We start from the raw sequence: 22,962 nt of genomic DNA, 5'->3' as shown, positions 1-22,962 counted from the left end.
CTGAAAAAAAATTATTTGATATAGATGTCTAAAGTCAAACGCATATGGTAGTAATGTCCATGGAGTTTACCTCTCATGCTCCATTGCAGCTATATCTTCTGGATTTCCATTGTTACATTTGTACCAGTGGTGCCCTAACTCTTTGCATATTGGGCACTTATGTCTCCTCTTGCATTTGTTCAGTTCCATCCACACCTAGGTACTCATCACGTGGGTTTGGGTTGGGCGTTTGTTCAGTTTCATGGGTGTGAGTTCCAAAGCTTGGTTCTGTTATGCTAGGACATGGCATTGAATGAATGCATGGGGCTGCAACTGACTTGCTAGTAGTAGTAACATCCCATACAGGAATCTCAGGAGGCTCACTATCAGGACTATGATAACAGAAAGTCATATAATAACACTTTGAAGTTTGAAGCTTCACGTTTTGCAAACATTTCAACCAAATCTTGGTCAGAACAGACTTGGATATTGGTCTTTGTATCCATGCATGAGTAAAACAGTTTCACTACGTCGCGGGAGGACACTTGTCAACAACTTTATCAACTAAATCTCTGAAGTTGGTGAAGTCAGCAACCACAATTTTTTCCAAGCTGTACCATCTACCACGACAGTTGGGAGCAACGATTCGAATTTCTAGCTTGAAGCGACTATAGTCGTCCATCCTACAGATGAACAACAATGCAGCCTCATCACATATGCAAGCAAATACAAGCCAATCACACCCCTCTGCTTTCATGAGCAATCGAAATCATGAGAAAAAATCTGCTTTCATGAGCAATCGAAATCATGAGAAAAAATCAGTAATGTACCTGGCGCGTCTTCGAGCTCAACCTGCCGGCGCTGCCGTACGCCCCAATGTGGCCCCACTCCGCATCGCCCCCTCGCGCCCCGACGACGGACGCGCAGCGCCCCCACGCGGCCAGGGCGGCACCCCTAGCGCCCCGACGCGCGGGCCGACGCCGACACCGGACGCGAGGCGCCCCCTCGCGGTCGCGCGACGCCGGTCGCGCGACGCCCCTCGCGGTCCCCCGACGCCGGACGCGCGGCGCCCCGGCGCGGGCCCCCGATGTGCGGCACCCCGGCGCTCCTCCACGCACGGCCGGGAGGCAGGGCCAGCACGGATCCAAGGGGCGGTAGGCGGCGGCCGGCTGGCGGACCCAGATGTGGTGGCGCGCTAGGGTTCAGGGGAGGGAGGGGCGCAGAGTGGAGTGAGGAGATTGACTTGTGGAGTAGCACTAAGGGATAAATGGAATGAGAGCACAATCGACAATTTCATAGGTGGGTGCCACCCGTCAGAGTTGCGAATCTGTTAAATTCTAATACCAGATGGACGGAATGGTACAGACATCAAAATGAAAAAACACGATGATATAAATGTGTTACCAAACTTTATAGTGATATAGACGTCGGGACCATCTTCATCTTTTATAATGATATACATCTAAAACCCTCCGCACGCACAGCCGCCGAGAAGCATCAACGGGCGGGGCTGAGTACTTAACCAGGCGGCCGTTCCTCGCCCTCGCCCCTCCCCTCCGCACGTCCGTCCACTCTTTCCTCCGAATCCCCCTCCCTGAAACCTCGCGGCGCGAAAATGCCCAAACCAGACAAAGGAGCGCCCCCGCGCGCCTCCCCACCCCACACACCTCCGCCGGGGACGGAGAGCGAGGCCGAGGCGGCAGACGAGGCGGGGGTGTCCGCGGTGGAGATGGGGACGTACAAGTGCTGCATCTTCTTTACGCGCCGGTTCGCGCTCGGCGACACCACCACGCCGGAGGACGTGCGCGTGCTCTTCTCCCGCTTCGCCGGCGGGTCGCCCTACATGGGGGCCGACGACCTCCGCCGCTACCTCGCCGCCTGGGGAGGGGCCGACGGCGAGGTCGCGGAGCAGGTCGTCGACCGGGTCCTGCAGGACCGCAGCCGCACCCCGCGCTTCGGGAGGCCCGCGCTCACCGTCGACGACTTCATGCACTTCCTCTTCTCCGAGGACCTCAACCCGCCCCTCCGCCACTCCAAGGTAAACCCACCCCCTGAAGCTGCTCGAGCCCCAACCCAAATGCGGCTGTGATTCAATGTCTCCTGCGTGTATTGCTGCTATTGCCTATTGCCGGTTGGGAGGCTGCATATGCATTCAGGGACGGATCGCACGATGTGGTGAGATTAGTTGCGTTCGCTAATCAGGTAGGGGGTTCCCGTTTGCGAGCTGCTCCTCATATAACGCATGTGTCACTTCAACATTTTGTGAATCACAAAGGTGACCTGCGAATGGGAACTGCTCCTTGTGTAACGCGTGTCATTTCGGCATTTGTGGCCGCTGGTAATCAGATTATTTTGTCTTGCTTAGCGTGGTACCTTCATAAGCTTGACGTTGTGTCACGCAGTGACTTCTCTATCAATGAATTAGTGCAGGTTTAATGTTGTGACACCACCTTTGCTATTGCTGCGTGACGACACATCATTCTTAGCAAGCTGGTAGTTGATTGGTGATACACTGCTTTGAGTTTGATTGATCCATGAGAGCTCTGAATATTGTAGATTAAATGGACAGTTAGCTGCCTTTCATCGTCAAAGAAAAGTTCCGTCGGCCATTATTTTCTGTGGCTAGCACGTGAAGCTCCATTATCAATCTGCAATTTTATGATCTATTATGTGCTCTGTTAACTGCTTGACATTAATTACCTTCTTTTCTTTTCAGGTCCATCAGGACATGAACGCACCGCTATCGCACTATTTTATATACACTGGACACAACTCATATCTGACGGGTAATCAACTCAGCAGTGACTGCAGTGATGCTCCCATCATCAAGGCACTGCAAATAGGTGTTCGTGTGATTGAATTGGACATATGGCCAAATTCTTCTAAAGATGACATTGATGTTCTCCATGGAAGGTATACATCTGCAACACATTTGTACTTTGTGCATTCCTTTCATGGAGAGATTTTTGCACACCATCTATAATGAAACTGAAGCTGCCATGAGATCTGCTGTGACTTCATTTACGTTTTCACTCTTGATAGGACACTGACTGCCCCGGTATCACTTATCAAATGCTTGAGGTCCATCAAAGAATATGCTTTTGTTGCGTCTCCCTATCCTGTTATTATAACATTAGAAGACCACCTTACACCTGATCTTCAGGCGAAAGTAGCTAAGGTACCTGTGTTTCTCTGAATGATTACTATATGGCAAATGATTCTAGTGTCGCTACTTCTGAAATTTTGTATAGATGGTCCTTGAAGTGTTTGGAGACATCCTATATTACCCTGAATCGAAACATCTTCAAGAATTTCCTTCACCTGAAGCTTTAAAGGGTCGTGTCTTGCTCTCAACAAAACCCCCAAAGGAGTACCTCGAAGCAAAGGGCGGTACCATGAAGGACAGAGAAATTGAACCCCAGTTTAAAAAGGGAGAAAGGGAAGAAGCAGCTTGGGGAGTAGAAGTTCCAGATATCCAGGATGAGATGCAAATAGCCGACAGGGTACAGATCTTAAATTCTGCTACACTTTACCTTTGTTTTCTTAGTCAGCAAAATTTCTGGCCATCAATATTTTACCAAATGGTGCTCAAGCAGAGTGAAGATGATATATTATATCACGAAAGGGGTCTGGATGATAACGATTCACAGAAAGTATGCAAGCATGCGGCACCAGAGTATAAACATCTCATTACTATCAAGGCTGGAAAGCCAAAGGGTGCACTCGTGGATGCCTTAAAGAATGATCCGGACAAAGTTAGGCGCCTCAGTTTGAGTGAGCAAGAACTTGCAAAAGTGGCAGCGCGTAATGGTCCCAACATTGTGAGGTTTGTTTATTAAATACATTTTAATTTTCCAGCTAATGTTGGAGAAGAGACGAGATAATAGTGTTGTCATTCCTTAGTTGCCTACTTCTCGTCTTAAGAGCTCTTTCTGTCTGTTCCAAGCAGCTTCACACATAGAAATATGCTGAGAATATACCCAAAGGGAACCCGCTTCAATTCATCCAACTATAATCCATTTCTTGGCTGGGTGCATGGTGCTCAAATGGTGGCATTCAATATGCAGGTCTGATTGTAATCTGAGCAATATATTTCGGCTCGATCGGGCTCCCAAATTTTCCTATTACATGATTTGGATCAAGATTCACTTTGCCACATTTTTCACCGTGGTGTCATGTTTTTAATCAAGCTTCAATTTACCACCATTGTCGTGTATTGGTTGCTCAGTTGGCTTTATTGTGTGCTTTCTTTTTAGCAAATCATTCAAAGGAACCCTGATTAATTATTTGGTTCTATAATGTAAGTAGAATGCTGGGGATTAGCTGTGTTAATAAAAAAAATCGTGTCGAAGCTGCCTAATGTTAACGAAGACCTCCATTTTTTTTCTCCAGGGACATGGAAGAGCACTTTGGTTAATGTATGGCTTTTACAAAGCAAACGGGGGCTGCGGTTATGTGAAGAAACCTGATTTCTTGATGCAAACATGTCCAGATGGAAAGGTGTTTGATCCCAAGGCAGATTTACCGGTCAAGGCAACATTGAAGGTAGATGCCATGTTTCTATCTTCTTCTTTTTCACTCTCTTTGGGTTTCAGAAATGGTTTGATCCAGTACTGGTTTGCTGCAGGTCAAGATATACATGGGCGAAGGCTGGCACAAGGACTTCAAGCAGACGCACTTCGACTCATACTCACCTCCAGATTTCTACGTAAAGGTCTGCCCACTCCCTGAGTTCATCCCAACGTTTGAAAGCTCGCCATGAGTATTGATCATCCGAAAGACAGTTGCACCAGCCTAATACCTGAGGACGCACTGCTAACCTGGTTGTGGTTTACCCAACAGGTTGGCATCGCCGGAGTTCCATTAGACTCGGTGATGAGGAAGACGAAAGCCGTGGAGGACAACTGGGTCCCCGTGTGGGAGGAGGAGTTCGCCTTCCCGCTGACTGTCCCTGAGATCGCGGTGCTCCGCGTGGAGGTGCACGAGCAGGATGTGAGCGAGGACGACTTCGGCGGGCAGACGGCGCTGCCGGTGGAGGAGCTGCGGCCGGGGATCCGCGCCGTCTCGCTGTTCGACCACAAGGGGCACAAGTTCAGGAACGTCAAGCTCCTCATGCGCTTCGAGTTCACCTAGCGCCCCGTAGCACACAGCGGTCATGCGGCCATGTCTATTGACCGATTGTTTGATTGTTTGCATTAGGAATCGAATCTTTTTTTTTTTGCTACTTTTAATTAGGATCCATGCTTGTTCTGTACATCCGGTTTAGCCTGTCGATTGTGGGACAAATCAAACGCGCCGGAGATCTCGTCACCACTCCGCCTCATCTGTTCGGACGAATCGTGCGGCCAGGAGCTGTGATGACCCACGCACCAACGGCGCGGATTGGACCTAGAACATCGTGTGGATAAGTGTGACCTGGCCACGTATGCTGCAAGTGAGGGCTCAGGACTGAACTGACAGGCAGCGACCAATCGGCCGGTGGACATGGCGATGGTTGCTGCTGCGGCGGCGGCATCCACCTGCATCATCAGGTGCGCCTCCCCTGGCCCGCCTCGCTCGCGCGTCAGGGCGCAGGCGACGTCGTGGGCCGGCGGCGCCGAGGCGCTGGTGCGGTCGGGCGCGGTGAAGGCCGTGCGGCCCAAGGACGCGGCGGAGGCGCTGGGCGGTGAGGGGTTCAGGCTGCTGGACGTGCGGCCGCCGTGGGAGCGCGCCCGCGCCGGCGTGCGGGGCTCGGCGCACGTGCCGCTGTTCGTGGGGGACGACGACATGGGCCCCGTGACTCTGCTCAAGAAGTGGGTCCACTTCGGCTACATCGGGCTCTGGACTGGCCAGGCCTTCACCAAGATGAACGACTGCTTCGTCGACGACGTCGCCGCCGCCGTCGCCGGCGACGGCGGCAAGGACGCCAAGCTCCTCGTCGCCTGCGGCGAAGGCCTCAGGTAAAATAAGATTATTTCCCAACAAGCGTGCGAATTGAATCTGCTCACCTCGATCGTGCTTGTGGTAACCAAGCTACCCTGCGTTGCGTGCGTGGGCCTGAAGGTCGCTGATCGCGGTGAGGATGCTGCACGACGACGGGTACCGGAACCTGGCGTGGCTCGCCGGCGGGTTCAGCAAGTGCGCCGACGGCGACTTCCCGGACGTGGAGGGGGAGAGCAAGCTGCAGTACGCCACCATCGGGGGCGCGTCCTACATCTTCCTCCAGATCCTGCTGCTGCTGGGGGTCGTGAAATGATCCACGAGCGCCCCAGCACGTACTCTCCCCATGTCCCTCCCGACTTTTGCTCCGATCCCCTTTGCTCGGTTTTTGCTAGCAGTATAACCATCAATGTACTTCCAATCTGGTTGCAGAATAGTAGATGTAGATTCGCGGCTACTGAGTTTGTCGCAGCTAGTTATTCAAAAAAAAAAAAAGTTTGTTGTAGCTGGACTTCGCATTGACGCGGCGAAAAATGTGTCTCTTCTCTTTATTCCTAATGGGCCAAGACAACCAGCCATTGCGGCCTCAGTACCAGGCTAATGTTCGTAGGCCCATGGCCTAAAACATGCGGTTTTTTCTTTTTTATATTTAAAAAAAATTAAAATTTCAAAAATATATGTCCGTTTTGGAAAATTTCAAAAATATACCCCGGTCGCCCTCCCATAGGGCGACAGGCCCAAAGTGTAATTTTTTTCTCTCCAAATTTGCAACGAAGTCCCTGGAAAAAGGGGGGGCCTGTCGCCCCCCAACGGGCGACAGGGGCCTGTCGCCCACCCCTGGGGCGACAGGGGCCTATCGCCCGTTGAGGGGGCGACAGGGGCCCCTCCGCCGCCGTATGCCGCCATTCCCTTTGTGATTTGAGCCTAAAAATTTAGAAAAAAAACCAGCCCTAGCCGTCATTCCCTTTGTCATTTGAGCCTTAAATTTTATGAAAAAAACTGGAGTGGTTGCCGTGTTGTCACATCTTTTTTGAAATGGTGGAAGGGCACTGCTATTTGGTCACATATGTCTGGGCAAAGAATGCGATATTTGGGAAACCCGTGATCGCCGGAACATAACAAGTTCACATCAATAGTATCTATAGAATGCGATATTCGAGCGTGTAGTCGTCCTCATTGTCGGCAGGATCTCGCCCGTTAACTCCTACCGCACCTAACTTGTCCTTCATTAAATCACGGAAAAAAATCGCAAGAACTTCCCTTATTTCACGAGCATTATGGAACCCCCAAACATAACAAGTTCATATCAATAGTATCTATAGAAACAAATGACAAGTAACTAGCACAATCATAAACATCGGATACAAATAAGCGGTCCACAGCTATCTCATTACAAATAAACATCAGATATATCTAACCACCCCTAGGGCGTCGGGCCCTCTTAGCCCTCTGTTGGGCACGGACATGGCCCTCGGAGTAGGTGAGAACATCCAGAGACCTCACCTGTCGCTCAGGACGCGCAAGGGGTTGCGGTGTCTGCTGCTGAGAGATCCCAAATGGTGCTCCTCCTAGCTGTGAATACCCCAAAACATCGGGGTCACCTTGCGCGGCAGGCTCTTCTAGAGACAAGCTGTCGAAGTCGTCTAAGGTGAAGGTCTCGTTATCTGGTCGAAATGAGGAAGAAGAAGGTCCGGCGCCCGCATCGGGGTAGAATCCTACGCAAAAAATGTGGATGTTAGCGTACGCTCGTATATTTCGTAATGACATGTAGAAACCGAAATACGAAACATAAACTAACCTGTGTAGACCGGTATCTGTGGCCCCGGTACCATCCCTGGATACGGTCCGCCAACTGGTGCTGTCCCTCTAAACATTCCAGTATGGCCGAACGCAGTAGCTGGATCGTATCTTGTATGTGATATTAGTAAATATGTAGAAACACTTGATCTAATTATAAAGACATATGTACGTTACCTGCACTTGGGAAGAACTGCGACGTCGGCCCACGCACGGTCGACGGACACGGGAACGACGACGAGGCCTGGGACGACTCGTGGCTGTCTTCGTACTGCACACGGCTTCCCAAGTTGTGCACTACCTGACGCAACTGATCACGCTGTCTCGACCATGCCTCTGTCTGCTCAAACTGGGTCATTGGGGATCCGGCACGTACCCTCGTCAGGTAAGTCGAGCAGTCCGTCTCCATCATGTTGCAAAGGCGAAACTGCATCCATTCAGTAAAGGTACAGTTAGAAACACATGAATTATCTTACGAATATGAATATATATATATATATATATGCAAATATGATCAAGAGACTCACCGCGCCAGCTAGTGCCTCCACGTGGTGCCGGGCATAGCCATCCTGAGGCCTCGCCTGGTGTGGCTGCGGGTGAGTGTCAACATAAACCAGACGAGCCCGAGTCCGGGGTAAGTACCAGGTGAGGTAAGCCCTAAAGGAGCTGTCTGTTTGTGGTCCTGTTGGAGGGACCAAGTGCTCGTCTGCCTGTTCCCATTGGTCCACCCACGGCTGCATCTTGGTGAGCCAATCATCAGAGCACGGAAAGCCACTCCTTGACAACCTACAAAAGTGGACCACGAAGAATCGTGAGATTTGACACGAATATACGACCCAAGTTCATTCATAATTACCTGTGGTCCTGGCGATTGACACGCTCCAACGCGGTGGGCACCGGAAACTCCTGACGCTGCCCAAACTGTCTCATGACTCTCCAGGGGCAATATGCCTCAACCGCGATGTCATAAACCAGGACGGCGCTAGTAAGCCACAGGCTCGCATTCGCGGAGCAGTGCGAAGACAGGCCTGCTGGTGCACGGGTAGCCACAGCCTCTGGGCTGTAAGGCTCCCAGACAACGTCCTCGGGCGTCAGCATGTCGAGCTCCGAAACAAACTCAGGATATGCGCGTCTAACCCGCGCATGGGCCCAGGATCTCTGCATTCCGAATAAGTAAAATTAAAAGTGCGCTAATACATCATGTAACAATGAATAACAAAATTAGATTTATTGCGAACGTACCTGACGCCAGATCCAGATAGTTCCCATAGTAGGCCTCTCGTCCTCCTCGTCGCCGTACATGCCCCCGTGGTAAGGCTCGTGGCTGACCAAGGGCCGACCAACGGCTAGCCTCTCGTACGACCAAAGCTGTAGCAGTAGTGGGCACCCTGCCATGATAGCGTTCCCATGTGTCTTCATGCAGCCGTCACAGAGTCCACGGTAAGTGGCTGCAAGTACCGCCTCACCCCAGCTGTAGGGCGGTACGTCCTCGTCCCCATCCGCAATCTCCCGTGCATACGGAAGGAGAATCCTATCGACCGAGTTGCCATGAGTGTTGTTGAACATGATATAACCAAACAACCAAAGTAGGTACGCCTCCAGCGATCTGGTCACACTGTACTCGTCGGCATCCGCAGCCAACAGGGCAGGCTGCATAAACAATTAAGATTAATGGTTTCAACTGTCAATGGAACATGTGAATTGTAACAATTAAATTTATATATGGAATGAATACATACTGTAAACTGTAGGAACCAGGTCTTCGAAGGACCTGCTGCTCGCGGGTGCGGGTTGATCGGACCTGCTTGTTCCACGCGGTCAACTAGGGCAAAACGGGCCTCCAGGTCATCCTTCCATGAGGCCGCCACCACACGCGGACCTACAGCCTCCCCGACGATAGGGAGGCCGAGGAGGTAGGCCACGTCCTGCAGCGTAGGAGTCATCTCCCCACACGGGAGGTGGAACGTGTGTGTCTCCGGCCTCCATCTGTCAACGAGCGCCGTCAGGAGGGATCGGTCGAGCTGAATAGGCCCAACCTCGACAAGACGGCTCAGAGTCAGTAGTCCGGCCTCACATAACCTGCAAAAAAAAATAAAAAAAATGTCGAAACAAAGGAATACCGGCGAATACATAAGTGATAAACAATAATATTTCATTACATACCGGTCACACCAATCGTGGTGTATAGAGATCGCCTCGCCGGGTGGACGAGGACATAGCACCTCTAGGGCTCGGTGCTCAACAGCTGCAAAGTAAGACCTGTGGCTCGAGTCGATCACTGGGTCTAGCAAGGAGTCCATCTCCATACCTGCATTCAAAAATATATGAGAACACATAGGTAAATATATATTTCATACAAACTAGACACATAAATATAATAATACTTCATTACATACCTGCAATATTTCATTACTACATATCTGTATATCACATAATACTTATCAAGTTATACTCTTTACTTCACTACCTTATTCAATAATACGTAAAAACTAAGTATGAAATTCAACTACAACGTATAAGTATTCATAACTACGTGATGACACTCAAATTCTATACTGCATATGCCAAATTCTATTCTAAATCATAATTAATTTATAAACACGTCTCTAATAGTACTGCAATTGTAATAATAAATGCGTAGTACTAATTTTCTAAACTAATTTACTACTACGTAACTACAAACTAAAGTGTCATTAAACTCCTACTTAAATGGCTCTACTATACCACTAATTAAATTAAATTACTCACCCATACTTAAATTACTCCTACTTAAATATGTATTACTTAAATATAAAAATATATAAACTAAATGTACTAACCTGCAGATCACAAGTGCTGAATCCGGCAGGGCTTCGCCGCTTTCCTTCTCCTCACTCCTCTCTTTTTTTTCTGGATTTTTGGTGGAATTTTCGGACTCAAATGAGGAGGGAAGGGGAGGGTTGGAGGTTATATAGGGGGGAATACCCCGGTCACCCGAGGCGGGGGGGCGGGGGGGGGGGGGCGACAGGCCCCCCTGCCGCGCTCGTGGGCCGGGCCCATTGGTCGCCCGGGGGGGGGGCGACAGGCCCCCTTTTTTTTCTAGGGACTTCGTTGCAAATTTGGAGAGAAAAAATTACACTTTGGGCCTGTCGCCCTATGGGAGGTCGACCGTGGTATATTTGAAATTTTCCAAAACGGACATATATTTTTGAATTTTTTTTAAATATAAAAAAGAAAAAACCGCCTAAAACATGGTCAGGAACGCCGCTGGCCCACCTAGCCTTTGCATCCACACTCCACGGCGCTACTGCCCGAGTTGGCTCCGCCGACCGCCGTCGCCGCCACACAGGACCCCGGGCAGCCGATCAACTCCGGGCAGTCCCACCCTACAACTACAGAACTATACTCGTACAAGCTAGGCCTAGGCGGCGGCTTCGATTGGAGGAACAGCGTAGCATCGCGCAAGTTGCGTTCGTTTCTTCCATGGAAGGGGCATTGCAGACGGAGCAGATCTCTATTCTGGAAGGATCACTGGGCCTCGACTCGACAGTGACGCTACGTCATCTGTGCAGGTGCCCTGTCATATCCTGTCGACGTGTGGCTTGGCTTTGTGTTTTCAAGCACGTGCATATGTTACTGTTGCTTGCCAGCATAACTGTGCAGAGCAGGTGCCCTTTTCCTTTGTATCCATACACGTAAAAAAATTTGCCCTTGAAGGCATATGCTCTCGCCGTGCCAGTCCTTTTAGATTTATGCAGACTAGAGAGAGGGAGGGAAGGAGAGGGGGAGAGACAGAGAGATTCTTGCAATGCACAAATCTAATGCAAATCCAACGTTGAATCACATAAGGGCACTGCACGTAAGGACGATTTTGATTTTCTGTTTGTACCCAGCCACATAAAGGATTTTTAATCACCTAGGGGGCGGTCAGCCCTCCTAAGGCTAGTTACCTTGCCCTTTACTTTCCTTGCCGTTCTGTTCGGTTGGCTGTGGCCACAGGCTAGTGCTGATTTTTGTGAGATAAAAGTACTGCTGGCTAGTTGGTGGCTGGTGGTTGGTGGCTGGTGGTTGGTGCTGATTTAGTGTGGGAGAAAAATACTGCTGTTGACAACCAGCAAAACAAAGTGTGTTTGAATTCTAGCTTATTTAAGTGTTCTCTCATAAACCACAAGAGCAGTGATTAGTGAATGCACGCCATTCTCAACACAACTATGATGTGAACCCTTCTGACCGAGAAAAATGCCATGACCTGATTCATCCATGTATCAAATAATCATCTTGTAGTGGGTTGATCTGGCGTACCCATTCCTTGGCCATACCACCGCTAGATAAAGGTAGCACTAGCTCAGTGAATAGCTTTGTCAAAAAGCTTTAGAATTGTGACTAGAGAAAACATTGCCCCTTGGTACGTGTCCTAGACTCCAATCTACCCCCTCTTTTACATATTCTTACCACTCTTTTATTATCCTCTTTCTTGCAAGTACACGGTGATCACTTCAGGATTGGCTCGGCTAGTTAGTTGCTGTTCAATATAGAGATTGTTGTTACAAAGAGAGAGTGGTTAGAGCCGAGCCAATCTAAGATGACATCACCCTTCTTGTACTCCGCACAGTGCCTGCTCCCTACTCATTTTTAACAAAAGTAAGGTCCCTAATTAACCAGGGTTCAACGCTTCCCAATTGCTTGCTTCTTTTTTTGCGAGGAAATTGGTTGTTTCAAAGGGGCTACTATATACCAGTCTAGCTACTTGTTGCTCTTTGTTTTATACTAGTTTGTCAAGTATGGGTACTTAAAAATTAAAAAGCATTCTCCCACCATAAACACTGTGTCATACCTTTTTCCCAGGTGAGGTTAAACATATAAGACAAGGAAATTAAAAAGCACCTTTCTGTTTGCTGAGCGCCACTTTAATTAAGAGCTTTGGTTGGATGACCCTTGGGAGACTTTTCGCTGCTCACGCGAACACACATCTTAGAAAAAGAGCGGATAGCTGCCTGTCGTCCATCAAGCACGCGTTTGGCCTGCTCCAAAAGATCGCCGTCAGCAGGCCGGGACACGCACTCCTGCTCAGGCCTCCGCTGAAAACGACGCTCAAGCGCAAACGCTGCCGCATGGATTTGTGGAAGGTTAGTTGCCGGCAGGTCCCATTTATTAGGCCTCTACCGCTAGCTTAAAGAAAGCTCAAATGACTAATTATATCTCTCGGGGATTATTATGCACTCGATAATCAACGCCGGCAGTAGGAAGATTCCGGAATCCCCACGATGGAGCAACCTGCTGCACACGGCACCAATGGCCGCCGCGGCACTGTCTCTGTAGCCAGCATGTCTCCTTTCCAACTTTGGAAAGCACACAGTTAGCTGTAGTATGCAACTACACTTTGATGTGCATCCACTTGATGTGTGTCGTCGGCGGATCGAGTAGAATTTGGAGTTGCATTCCGGGTCTAAAATTTTAACGTAGATAATCTAAAAGCCGTGCCTAAAAGGGTCGGGCTTTTATCTTCAATAATTTAAACTAAAAATATATAAAGATCAAATTGGATTATGAAGAGAGCACAGTGCCATGGTCTGTTACAATCTCTGGTTGCATTGATATTGTAGAGTAGTCGATTTTGATTCGGGATCGCACAGTCATTTGCCGGCAGTAAATTTGGTGGTAGCGGCTTCAAATTAAAATCATGCAGCTAAAATGATCGATCATCTTTAGCATTTTTTCAAGAAAAGGTTTTCCCGCTTTATTACATGGACAAAGTGTACAAAGTTCAGGTAATCCACAGAGAGTTCAGCGTAGTTCGGGTAATCGTGCAACTAAAACAATCGATCATCTCTAGCATTTGGATGATCAAGAGCTTAGCTCTCCACTTTGTATATATGTATATGTACGTACATTTAATTTACTGCTCATCACGACATTTAATTTCAGTTGCATGGGACGAATGTACACTAATTCAGCTCCACAGAAATTAAATATCAAATTATTTACCGAGATCAATCCAACGACGATATGCACAGCACAGCTAGCTGAAACCTGGCCTGCGCGGGCAGATGATTAAGGTATAGCTCGGTAGTAGCTGCTGCTAGGTTACAGCTGTGTGCTAGCTAGAGGACGGCGAGCCGCCGGCAGCTGGGTCGTCGTCGGCAGGAGCGGCGGCGGCCTTTGCCTGCAGGGACTGGAGCTGCGCCTTGCCGGCCAGGCCCCGCTGCCGGATGAAGACGCGGTACTCGTCGAACGTCATCTCCGGGTACAGCGCCGGGCGGCCGGGCGCCACCAGCTCCGGCATGGGCGCGATCGGCAGGTCGCTCCGCGGGTTGTAGAAGAAGGCCATCGACAGCCGCTCCCCCGCCGCGCTCACCGACACCCGGTGCTCCACGCTCTTGTACGCCGCGTTGCTCAGCACCTGCAGGCATATGCATGCGTATATATGATGGATGGGTTAATGGGTTAATATTGTTTTAGTACTTTATTTACATATAAACCGATAGAGTGTTAGGCCGCTATCTGCGATTTGTCTATTAGTGAACTTTGTCAACCTCTATTAGGCCACGTCATTTTCCCCCTTACCGTAAACATCGGAGCTGAGATTGCTGTAAGAATTGGCTCTGTGCGGTTGCAGAGGTCAGAAACTTTTCTTTTTCTAAAAAAACTATCCTCTTGCGAACTGCTATTGCCACTAATTTTGGATCCCTCCCCACACAACTATCCTATCAGAATCGTTGCATCAGCGGAATGCTAAGCGACAAGAGAGTCCATTAGACTAGTCAGCGAGGCAAAATAATTCAGATAGCTCGATCTTCAGATGGATGATGGACTGATGGGGTGAGAAATCGAGGCTGCCGCCTGCCGGTAGTCCACTAGCTAGTCCCACGTGCACGGACCTGCATTTTTGTAAGCGAATGGCTCAGGGCCTCTCACAGATCAGCTACCTGATCTAGGATAGCAACGGCACCCGGATGGCGGATGCAAATCCAAGGTCCAGTTTGGTTTTGTAGCACATGTTATATATAGTCAGCTTTGATCATTAGTTAGAGATAAATAAAGATAGTTTACAAAGCTAACTCCGCAATCTCTGCACTACTTCGCGAGACGAATCTGATAAAGCCTTTAATCGCATGATTTGAGAATGATTATTGTAGTCAATTATGAATTAATTATGCTTATTAGATTCATTGCGCAAAGTTATACTTATCTATAAAAAAATTTATAAATAAATTTTGTTTAGTACTACATACATATAAAATTTCTTTGCAGCGCTAGGTCCGCTAGAGAGAACCAGACGGAGCCAGACACACATCCAGTATAACAAGATATTGTACGCGTCTCTGGCCAGTGCACACTAAGGCCCCGTTTGGCACGGCTCTTGGGAGGGCTTCACGAGCGGCTTCACGTGAAGCCCTCCCAAACGTTTGTTTCAGGACCGGCTTCACACGTGAAGCCGGTTCTGAAGCCGGCGGCGGCTTACACAGGCAAGATGAAGCCATGAAATCATGGTTTCACGCGGCTTACACATCAATCTAACAAGTGAAGTTGTTTTGCCAAACATTTTCTAAAACGGCTCCAACTCCACCAGAGAAGCCGCTCCATCTGAGGAGCCAGAGCCGGAGCTGTTTTTGGAAGAGCCGAAACCCTGCCAAACGGGGCCTAACTTGGCTCAAGCTAGGAGACAAAGTAGCCACGTAGGTGTCTCACTCCCACTCTCACCTTTATCCATGGACCCTGGGTGTCCAAGCTGTGCACAGTGTTCAGTCTCACATGACTGTGTTGAATCTTCATGATACAGTAGTATAGTCCATTAGCTATGAGTACTTGCACAAGACCGATGTAAATCAAGGATTACGAGAACATGATGAAGCACGTGTATCGGGGATCATCATGATGGTTTCCTTTTTATTTAATTTATTTAAGAAATTAAAGGACCGAAAAGTCCCTGCCTTTTCTGTCTTGGGGTCATCAAGATGTTTTTGTTCCCAAGAAAAAGAATAAGATTTATCTTTTAGATTTTTAGTTTGTAATAATAAAAAGTTAGTCCCTCCTTCAAAATGTAGAAGGTTTACTTTCTCCTAAGTTTTAAACTTATCTAATTTTGATCAAGGTTATAGGAAAAACAAAAGGCACTGACGCTATAAAATCAAATTAGTTTATTAGTCCACAATGAATTATGTTTTGAACAGTGCATTTATTTGGTATCACACGTGCATGTTAACATTTTTTTTTACATTTTGAAACTAAAACCCTTCATACATCTTACATGTAAGGAGGTACATGAGGTATCAATTTCCTATACATGGGTGAAAAAATGAAGTTGTAAATGGTGTTACCCATTCAAGGATGCCACTAACTCTTACGCTCTATCAGATGGTGTTTTTGGTTATTTATAGTCAACATATCACATGATTCTTAGGAGTATATTGTTATGATTGAATATCTGAAAAATGTATGGGCATATGTATTAGTTTTGTAATAATATGATTTTCTATGGTATTTAAAATGTCTTAAAGGATGCTACTACTATATTCTTAAGAGAATCGGCTTGGAGGACAACAATGATACATGGACGATACTTTTAAAATTTTGTAAGGGCATGGATACTAACTTATAGCTAGATACGGGCAGGTCTTAGCTTAGCTTCTATCGGCTATCAGATTTTTTTTTTGAACGAAATTATCCTGGTCCAACATTTTTTTGAATATTTGCACTGGGATATTGTAGTGTAATGTATGAGAGGTTCCATGCAATAGAAAACCTACCCTTATCTCTATGAGATTCCGAATTATTCGTCCTTTTGTCGAGAGGTCCGTCCTGAGTCCTGACACGATCAACCAGATTCGGCGATCCTTTGTTTGGTATCTTGTTCTATCTAGTGGATGCTATGGTCCAGGCAGGGGCGGAGCTGTGTGGTTGCGTCGGGGTCAGTTGACCCCGACGGATTTCTACAAAATCAATGAGAATCACTGTTCTACACTGTTTCTTAAAGCTAAAACCCCGACAAGAAATAGAAAAGACCTCGACAACATTATCATCTGGCTTCGCCCCTGGGTCCAGGGACACGTGTCGACGCCCGGCACAGCCTTGCGCCTTGCATATTTATATTTCTCTTGTTTTTTTTGGTCACACAGTGCTTTTGTTTTTATTTCTTTCCGTCTTGCACTTGGATAGGTGCGGATAGCGGTGCAACGTGGCTGCACGTACCGCAAGCAATTTCCATTCAGATCGATCAGTACGTGGGTTGCTGTCGACTCCAATAACCTTTTTGTATTCCGCTTATAAATTGATGAATCTTTGATGCTAAACCACGTGTGCTTCTTTTTTTACTTTTCCTATTACTAGCAAATTAAAATGTCAGCAGTGATGATCTGCGCAGCAGTTGTCGGAATTTGTACCACGTGTGCGTATCGACGTGTAGGAATTATATTGAAGGTCGTCGTACCTGGATCTGGTCGCCCATGTTGACGATGAAGGCATCGGGGACGGGGTCGACGGTGATCCACTCGCCGGCGGCGGCGTCGGGGCTCCTCACCTGCAGGCCCCTGACGTGGTCGTCGACCAGCAGCATGGTCATCCCGCCGGGGTCGGAGTGCGCCGCCACGCCGAGCGTGAGCTCCGGCTGCGGGCACCGCGGGTAGAAGTTGACGCGCATGCACGCCCCCTCGCAGCCCTCCCCGCCGAACGCCGCCTGCAGCCTCCCTGCCTCCAGCCCCAGCCCCGTCGACAGCAGCCGCATCACCCGCCGGCACAGCTGCACCACCTCCTCGCCGTACTCCTCCGTCGTCTCCCTGCAGCAACCAACCACATCAGATCAACTTGTGCCGCGCCGCCACCATCATCGGCGGCCGTGTACAAGTTGTTGTGCACCGGCCGTACCGCAGCGAGGCAGGCAGGGACGGCCACTTGTCGTGGCTCTTGAGGGACGGCGGCAGGAGGTGGAGGAAGTAGTAGTCGCCCCAGTCGAGGGGGCCGCCCTTGGCGGTGCCGAGGCGGCTGCCGTAGCCCTCGTACGTCGCCGGCGAGTTCGCGTAGCGCTCGCGCACCTCCGCGGGCTGCCGGAAGAAGCCGCGCCACGCCGCGCGCGCGCGGCGCAGCAGCTCCGGGCGCACGCCGTGGTTCACCGCCTGAAAGAAGCCCCACTCCCGGCACGCCGCCGCCACGGCTTGGGACGTCGCGTCCGCGTCCGGCATTGACAGGTCCACGACCGGGATGTTCGGGCCGCCCCCGGCGCCGTCGGCGGCGGCTGGCGAGAGCGACGGCCGCTCCGACAGCGGCTTGACGTAACGCTCCGGGATCGTGTCGCCGCAGGTGTCCGACACGGCCTGCACGCGCACCACGGGCTCCGGCCAGCCGGTGCCGCCGTTGAAGCAGCTAGTCATCGGAGCTAGCTAGCTGGTGGTTTAATTATTAAGACGACTAGATAGAAAGACCCGCCTGCCTGCAACTGAAGTAGCTTACACTTACACACGCATGGCATCTGATGATATATAGTGCTTGCATCAGTTGAACATATATGGCCCTGAGATGAATGGTAATACCATATTTTACCCCTTTTTATAAAGGATAAGGGAGAGACAGCGCCTTTGCGATCATCATTGGAGTGTGGAATATCAAATTGCAGCTAGTGTGCTTGAAAGCAACATGCATAGGGAAAATAGAAGCACGTGCTCAAAAAATAATAGTGGTACACAGGAAAAGGATTAGCTAGAATAGTAATTACTAGAAACGCCGCGCAGCAAGACCTGGTTTATACCATTTATTTGTATTATTTGAAACTTTATTTGGTACATGAAAGAAGAATATAATTAGGTTGATATAGTTTTTTAAAATTTTTGCTATGTATGTGAGATGATTTGGTAAATTTGTTCTCTCCGTTTTTTTGTTTTGGTCGCAGGTTATTGCTGCACTAACTGTTAGTAGGTTGAACAACATGTGTAGTGAAACCGTATAACATTAGAATGTAATATACAGTGTATAAGGATGTGTTTTTATTTTATCCGTGCATGAGATTTTTAAATATGTGTCGTAGGCTAAGCACTTTTTTGGACATTGGGGGTCACGCGGGGACCTGGACATTTGTAGAGTAATGCGGCAGGGTGTGTGTTTTGTCATTTTATTGCAGTGAGGCTATGCTTAGATTCCAAAATTTTACATCCAAAAATGTCACATCAAATATTTGGACACATGAATGGATTATTAAATAAAATCTATTTATAAAACTTTTTGCACGGATGGATTGTAAATTGCGAGACGAATTTAATGAGCCTACTTAATCCATGATTTTGTAACAGTGATGCTACAGTGACCATCAACTAATTATAGATTAATTAGGCTCATTAACAGTAAATTTTAGGGACTTATTCGAAAAAATATTTTGAGAGAGAAGAGTGGATGGCGGGTTGTATTTTGAGGAAGTTCGAGGACTTTTGTGCAAAATAACCGGAAAACGCAAGATCCGGGCCGTCCGCGCACCCGATCGGACGACCGGGAGCGGCTAGCGACGTGGCTCGCTCCCAGGCCAGGGAATTGGCCAGGAATCGTAGGGTAAAGATTATGCTAGGATCTTTGGACAGATAGAGCTACCTCTGCAATCATGTTTAATTCTTGGCGTGTCACAATGTAATTACAACTATAAATGTAATTAGGACTTTTTGGCAGCTTTGACCATCAGCATTTAAAATTTCATATAGACTAGCTCCCTTGGATTATTCATCATAAAAAACATTTTCAATATATAAGATTATACAGGACAACTCAAATACTCACAAACTCGCGCACTCATCCCTTTGATCACACGTACGCAAACCTTACCCCTAGAAGCAACTCAAACACTCACAACGCACGCACACACTTCCTTATGAACACACATACGCAAACCCTACCCCTATCTTCGAAGACTGAACCGGCAAAGACAAAGTCATCACAGGCACCTCGCTGTCGAGGGGAACGCCACCTACCACTGAAAGCACGGCGCAATTAAATTCTAGAATATTCATTCTCACGGGGAGTCAAACCCAAGACCTGAGGTGCTACTAAGGCTTCTGTAACCACTATACTACATGCCCTTTCGCTATATAAATTTTATTATAGATAATATATTTTTATAAGTACTGTTAATTGAAGTGACCCCATCGATCAGTATTCAAATGAATTTAATTAGTGACCGATGGAAGTATAATTCGTGTCCATCTATAAAATACGTCAGGTGCTTTCGCTTTAATTTCATCACCTGTTCAGCCGACAAAAAGCGCCGAAATCTTTAGCTAGTTTCACATTGATGTTAATTTGAGAGCAAAAAGGAAAGCATGTTTTGCGTTCTCTTGCACCATATATACGCAAGAGCATGTCCAGCACGGCACCAGAGCGAGTGCTACTAGCGTGCCATAGCGCTCTCACTCGCGACTTTTAAGAGCACAATATGCACATAAAGCAAGTGGAGCATGCGTGATTCTAGCTCACACATTGGGCCGAACAACAGCGCCTTTTTTGCAACACGACGAAAACGCATACTTAATTGTGACGTGGAGTACGAAAATTAAAGTTCTGCCTTCTCCTTGGACGGCAGGTGTCCTATCCTAGGTTAGAAATATTTATATCATTTGGTTATTAAGATCCAAAACTTTGAAATTTATTTTTACAACTTCGAGATTTATCTAAAATATTTTATTTCTGGCAGTTTATAGCTAGCTACAGGTAGCAATGATATGTCATGTTTGCCTAGGATAGACGAATAATAATTCTGGCATGTTTAGCTATAGTTTGCATATATTATTCTACGTTTTTTCATAACAAAACTGTGCACACTAATACAGGAATCCAAGTTAAAAATCGATATATAAAATGACCATCCATACTTCTATATCAAATAACATGATACTAGAATCATACATGCCAACTCTCCTCTTTCAAAGCATTAATTAGAGGTACGTACGAAGTAAAATCATTGCAGCTATATAGCTATATTTTTGTATCCTTAATGGAAAAAGATTATGGAATATATTATTACCTGAGTTTTTTTTAAAAAAATAGAGAAACAAAGAAATGAAGAAGCGTTGTTAAATTCAAATTGAAGAGGTGGTGCAGCACCAAGATCTTAATTAGTGTGGTTTTAGGCGTGACCGATGTTACAGAAAAATCTCCAGCAGATTACTCATCTCTCATACTCTATATATTTTCTCTCTCCATCACTGATAATAGTTTTTATTCATTTTTTTATAGCCAGTGTTGTAGCAGATTACTCAATGATATGGTAGATGAAAGAATTCCCCTGCATTTGGGTAATAGAGAGTGTATTTTGGTAATCACTAAAAATATTTTGGTATCAGGGATGGAATTGGTAGTATGTTGGAGCACCTTACATTACCAAAGAGATAGTTTTATAGTATTGGAAGGGATGAGTATATGCTGGAGATGCTCTCAGCGAGGTTACGAGGAACATGCACTCACGAGTGTCTGAATATGGTATTCGTGTGTGTGGCAGTGACATAGTGTGTGTAAGTGTGCTCCATCTATGATCTATCTGTAATTAAAAAAAGGGGGGCACGGCACCATCAACAGTGCGTACGTGGGGTTGCTGGCTATAGCTAGTAGTCTGTTTGGTTAGACTTCTCTATCTCTTTGAGCCACATATGCACGTGGGCTAAGTAAGGATCCTTTGGATCTAGCTATCTAGCTAGCTAGGTCAAATATACAGATCGAACTCAGGCCAATCTTAGTGTGCGGATGTCATGGGTATTAAATTTGCTGATGTGGCAGCCTAATTATGAACAGAAAAGAGAGAGAGAGTATATATATCATGGGATGTAAGAGGAGTGCCATCACCATGACACCCCTCCGTCTCGATTACCTAATTTGCAGTCTTAGTAATTGTGCTGGTGACACTCCCACAGTGACACAGTCCCACTGAGACTGGCCATGGGAAAAGATGTTCCCCGGGTGTTGATCATTAAGTTGGGTCTGATCCTCGAACCAGGGTAGATGAGTTAATTATATGCTCTCAAACCACGAGAGACACACGGGAGGGCCATAAATATCAAACTATACACAAACTTCATGTTAAGAACAAATAGATATTTTAAAACTAGTCTTGATGAGGACACAAAGTTCAAAGGTTTTTAGACGTACACATCCACACCGTACCCTCAACCACATGAACCACATGAACGTATATTTATATAGGCTCAGTTCCTTTACTTTAGTTAAGATATGACTTTCTACATAGTATGTATATTTTTTGCAATTAGTGTCGTCATGATTACGGATGTCTTTTTCTAGCTACCTGCTCTAGTTTGAGCGATTTTTCCTTCGTTATATATATATATATATATATATATATGCAATAATCGATGGAACAATTTAGGTCACACCTCTCTCCCCAATTTCTTCACATGCATTGTCAAGTTTCTTTCTCTAGAAGATCCAGGCGCTGCCCTTTTCCAGAAGCAATTAAATTTCCATCAATTTGATTGACAAATCACACAGGGTGCATGTTTGTTAGTTGTACGTACATGTGAATCATATGAGACGCTGAAGGAGCTAGGAAGGCTGAACTGGTACTCCTAGTGGAAAAAGGTCAGACTCGGAGCAATATATAATAATCCTTCAAATAGACAAATTGGAAACCTAAACGTTCCTTTTTCCCTCGATGAATAAAAGATGACAGAGATTAGAAATATATTGATTCACCATGTGAAAGCGCGGTTAATATGAGGCGACAAAGAAAGGCTAGGCCTGAGCAACTACATTGCTACTTTGCTACACGTCATCGGTCTCTCATAGGTTGCCTCATGCTATTCTACATAGGATTTTTGTGATGTGGAGAGAGGGGGGTGGGAGAGAATGAGATGGTTGCTTCATGCAACAGCCGCCTCATAGGCTAAAATTAAGGAGTATGAAACCGCTTACTTACCACTAATATTGTACGAGTTGTTGTCATCATGCTACTCACAACATTACTTTTTTTATTCCACAAATTAAGGGATATGGTACTACTACGACTCAATAAAACAACAACCTATATATTGTAGAGGTTATTATATCTTCAGTCGTCTCAAGATGACAAGTCATTGCATGAGACTGCTTATTAGACGTCTCCAATGTACTTGCCCAAAAAATCCTTCTCTGGGCACCAACCAACCCCACAAACGCTGTCCTCTTCCCAGGCTAGCTGCCTTTTAAATCACGTTTAAGCATACATGTATGATGCTGCTCATATTCTTATTTCGCATGCCTTTGATAATTAACTAGTTTTCTACCTTCACAGTGTTAAGAATTCATCAGTAGTAGGCGTGACTCATCACTTGA

At 47.1% G+C, this 22,962-nt stretch overlaps 3 protein-coding genes across 7 annotated transcripts; 2 read left to right on the top strand and 1 right to left on the bottom strand.

Moving 5' to 3' along the window:
• The first annotated feature begins 1,470 nt into the window (after window positions 1-1,470).
• LOC120652729 (phosphoinositide phospholipase C 2-like) lies at window positions 1,471-5,233 on the top strand. Of its 2 annotated transcripts, none has more exons than XM_039930629.1 (9): window positions 1,471-2,017; window positions 2,696-2,892; window positions 3,022-3,157; window positions 3,231-3,482; window positions 3,573-3,805; window positions 3,929-4,046; window positions 4,372-4,524; window positions 4,607-4,693; window positions 4,822-5,233. In XM_039930629.1, the coding sequence occupies exons 1-9, from the start codon at window positions 1,595-1,597 to the stop codon at window positions 5,110-5,112; spliced, it is 1,890 nt and encodes a 629-aa protein (XP_039786563.1). In that variant the 5' UTR covers window positions 1,471-1,594; the 3' UTR covers window positions 5,113-5,233. The 2 variants fall into 2 exon arrangements, with proteins under 2 accessions (XP_039786563.1, XP_039786564.1); XM_039930630.1 differs by having other exon boundaries at window positions 1,474-2,017; window positions 3,576-3,805.
• Window positions 5,234-5,299: 66 nt separating this feature from the next.
• Window positions 5,300-6,449, top strand: LOC120652730 (rhodanese-like domain-containing protein 10). The gene is made up of 2 exons (XM_039930631.1): window positions 5,300-5,918; window positions 6,022-6,449. Exons 1-2 carry the CDS (start codon window positions 5,464-5,466, stop codon window positions 6,212-6,214), a joined length of 648 nt encoding a protein of 215 aa, XP_039786565.1. The 5' UTR covers window positions 5,300-5,463; the 3' UTR covers window positions 6,215-6,449.
• A 7,036-nt stretch (window positions 6,450-13,485) lies between these two features.
• Window positions 13,486-18,202, bottom strand: LOC120652728 (probable 2-oxoglutarate-dependent dioxygenase At5g05600). Of its 4 annotated transcripts, none has more exons than XM_039930628.1 (3): window positions 17,536-18,202; window positions 17,102-17,447; window positions 13,486-16,604 (listed from the first exon to the last, which is right to left on the bottom strand). In XM_039930628.1, exons 1-3 carry the CDS (start codon window positions 18,036-18,038, stop codon window positions 16,584-16,586), a joined length of 870 nt encoding a protein of 289 aa, XP_039786562.1. In that variant the 5' UTR covers window positions 18,039-18,202; the 3' UTR covers window positions 13,486-16,583. The 4 variants fall into 4 exon arrangements, 3 of the variants coding, with proteins under 3 accessions (XP_039786562.1, XP_039786561.1, XP_039786560.1); XM_039930627.1 differs by having other exon boundaries at window positions 13,486-14,552; XM_039930626.1 differs by having other exon boundaries at window positions 13,486-14,074; window positions 17,536-18,196.
• Between the last annotated feature and the right edge of the window lie 4,760 nt (window positions 18,203-22,962).

This window comes from Panicum virgatum, chromosome 9K (assembly GCF_016808335.1).
Source record: "Panicum virgatum strain AP13 chromosome 9K, P.virgatum_v5, whole genome shotgun sequence".
Taxonomy (NCBI): Eukaryota; Viridiplantae; Streptophyta; class Magnoliopsida; order Poales; family Poaceae; genus Panicum; species Panicum virgatum.
This window is presented reverse-complemented; position numbering and strand designations above follow the sequence as displayed.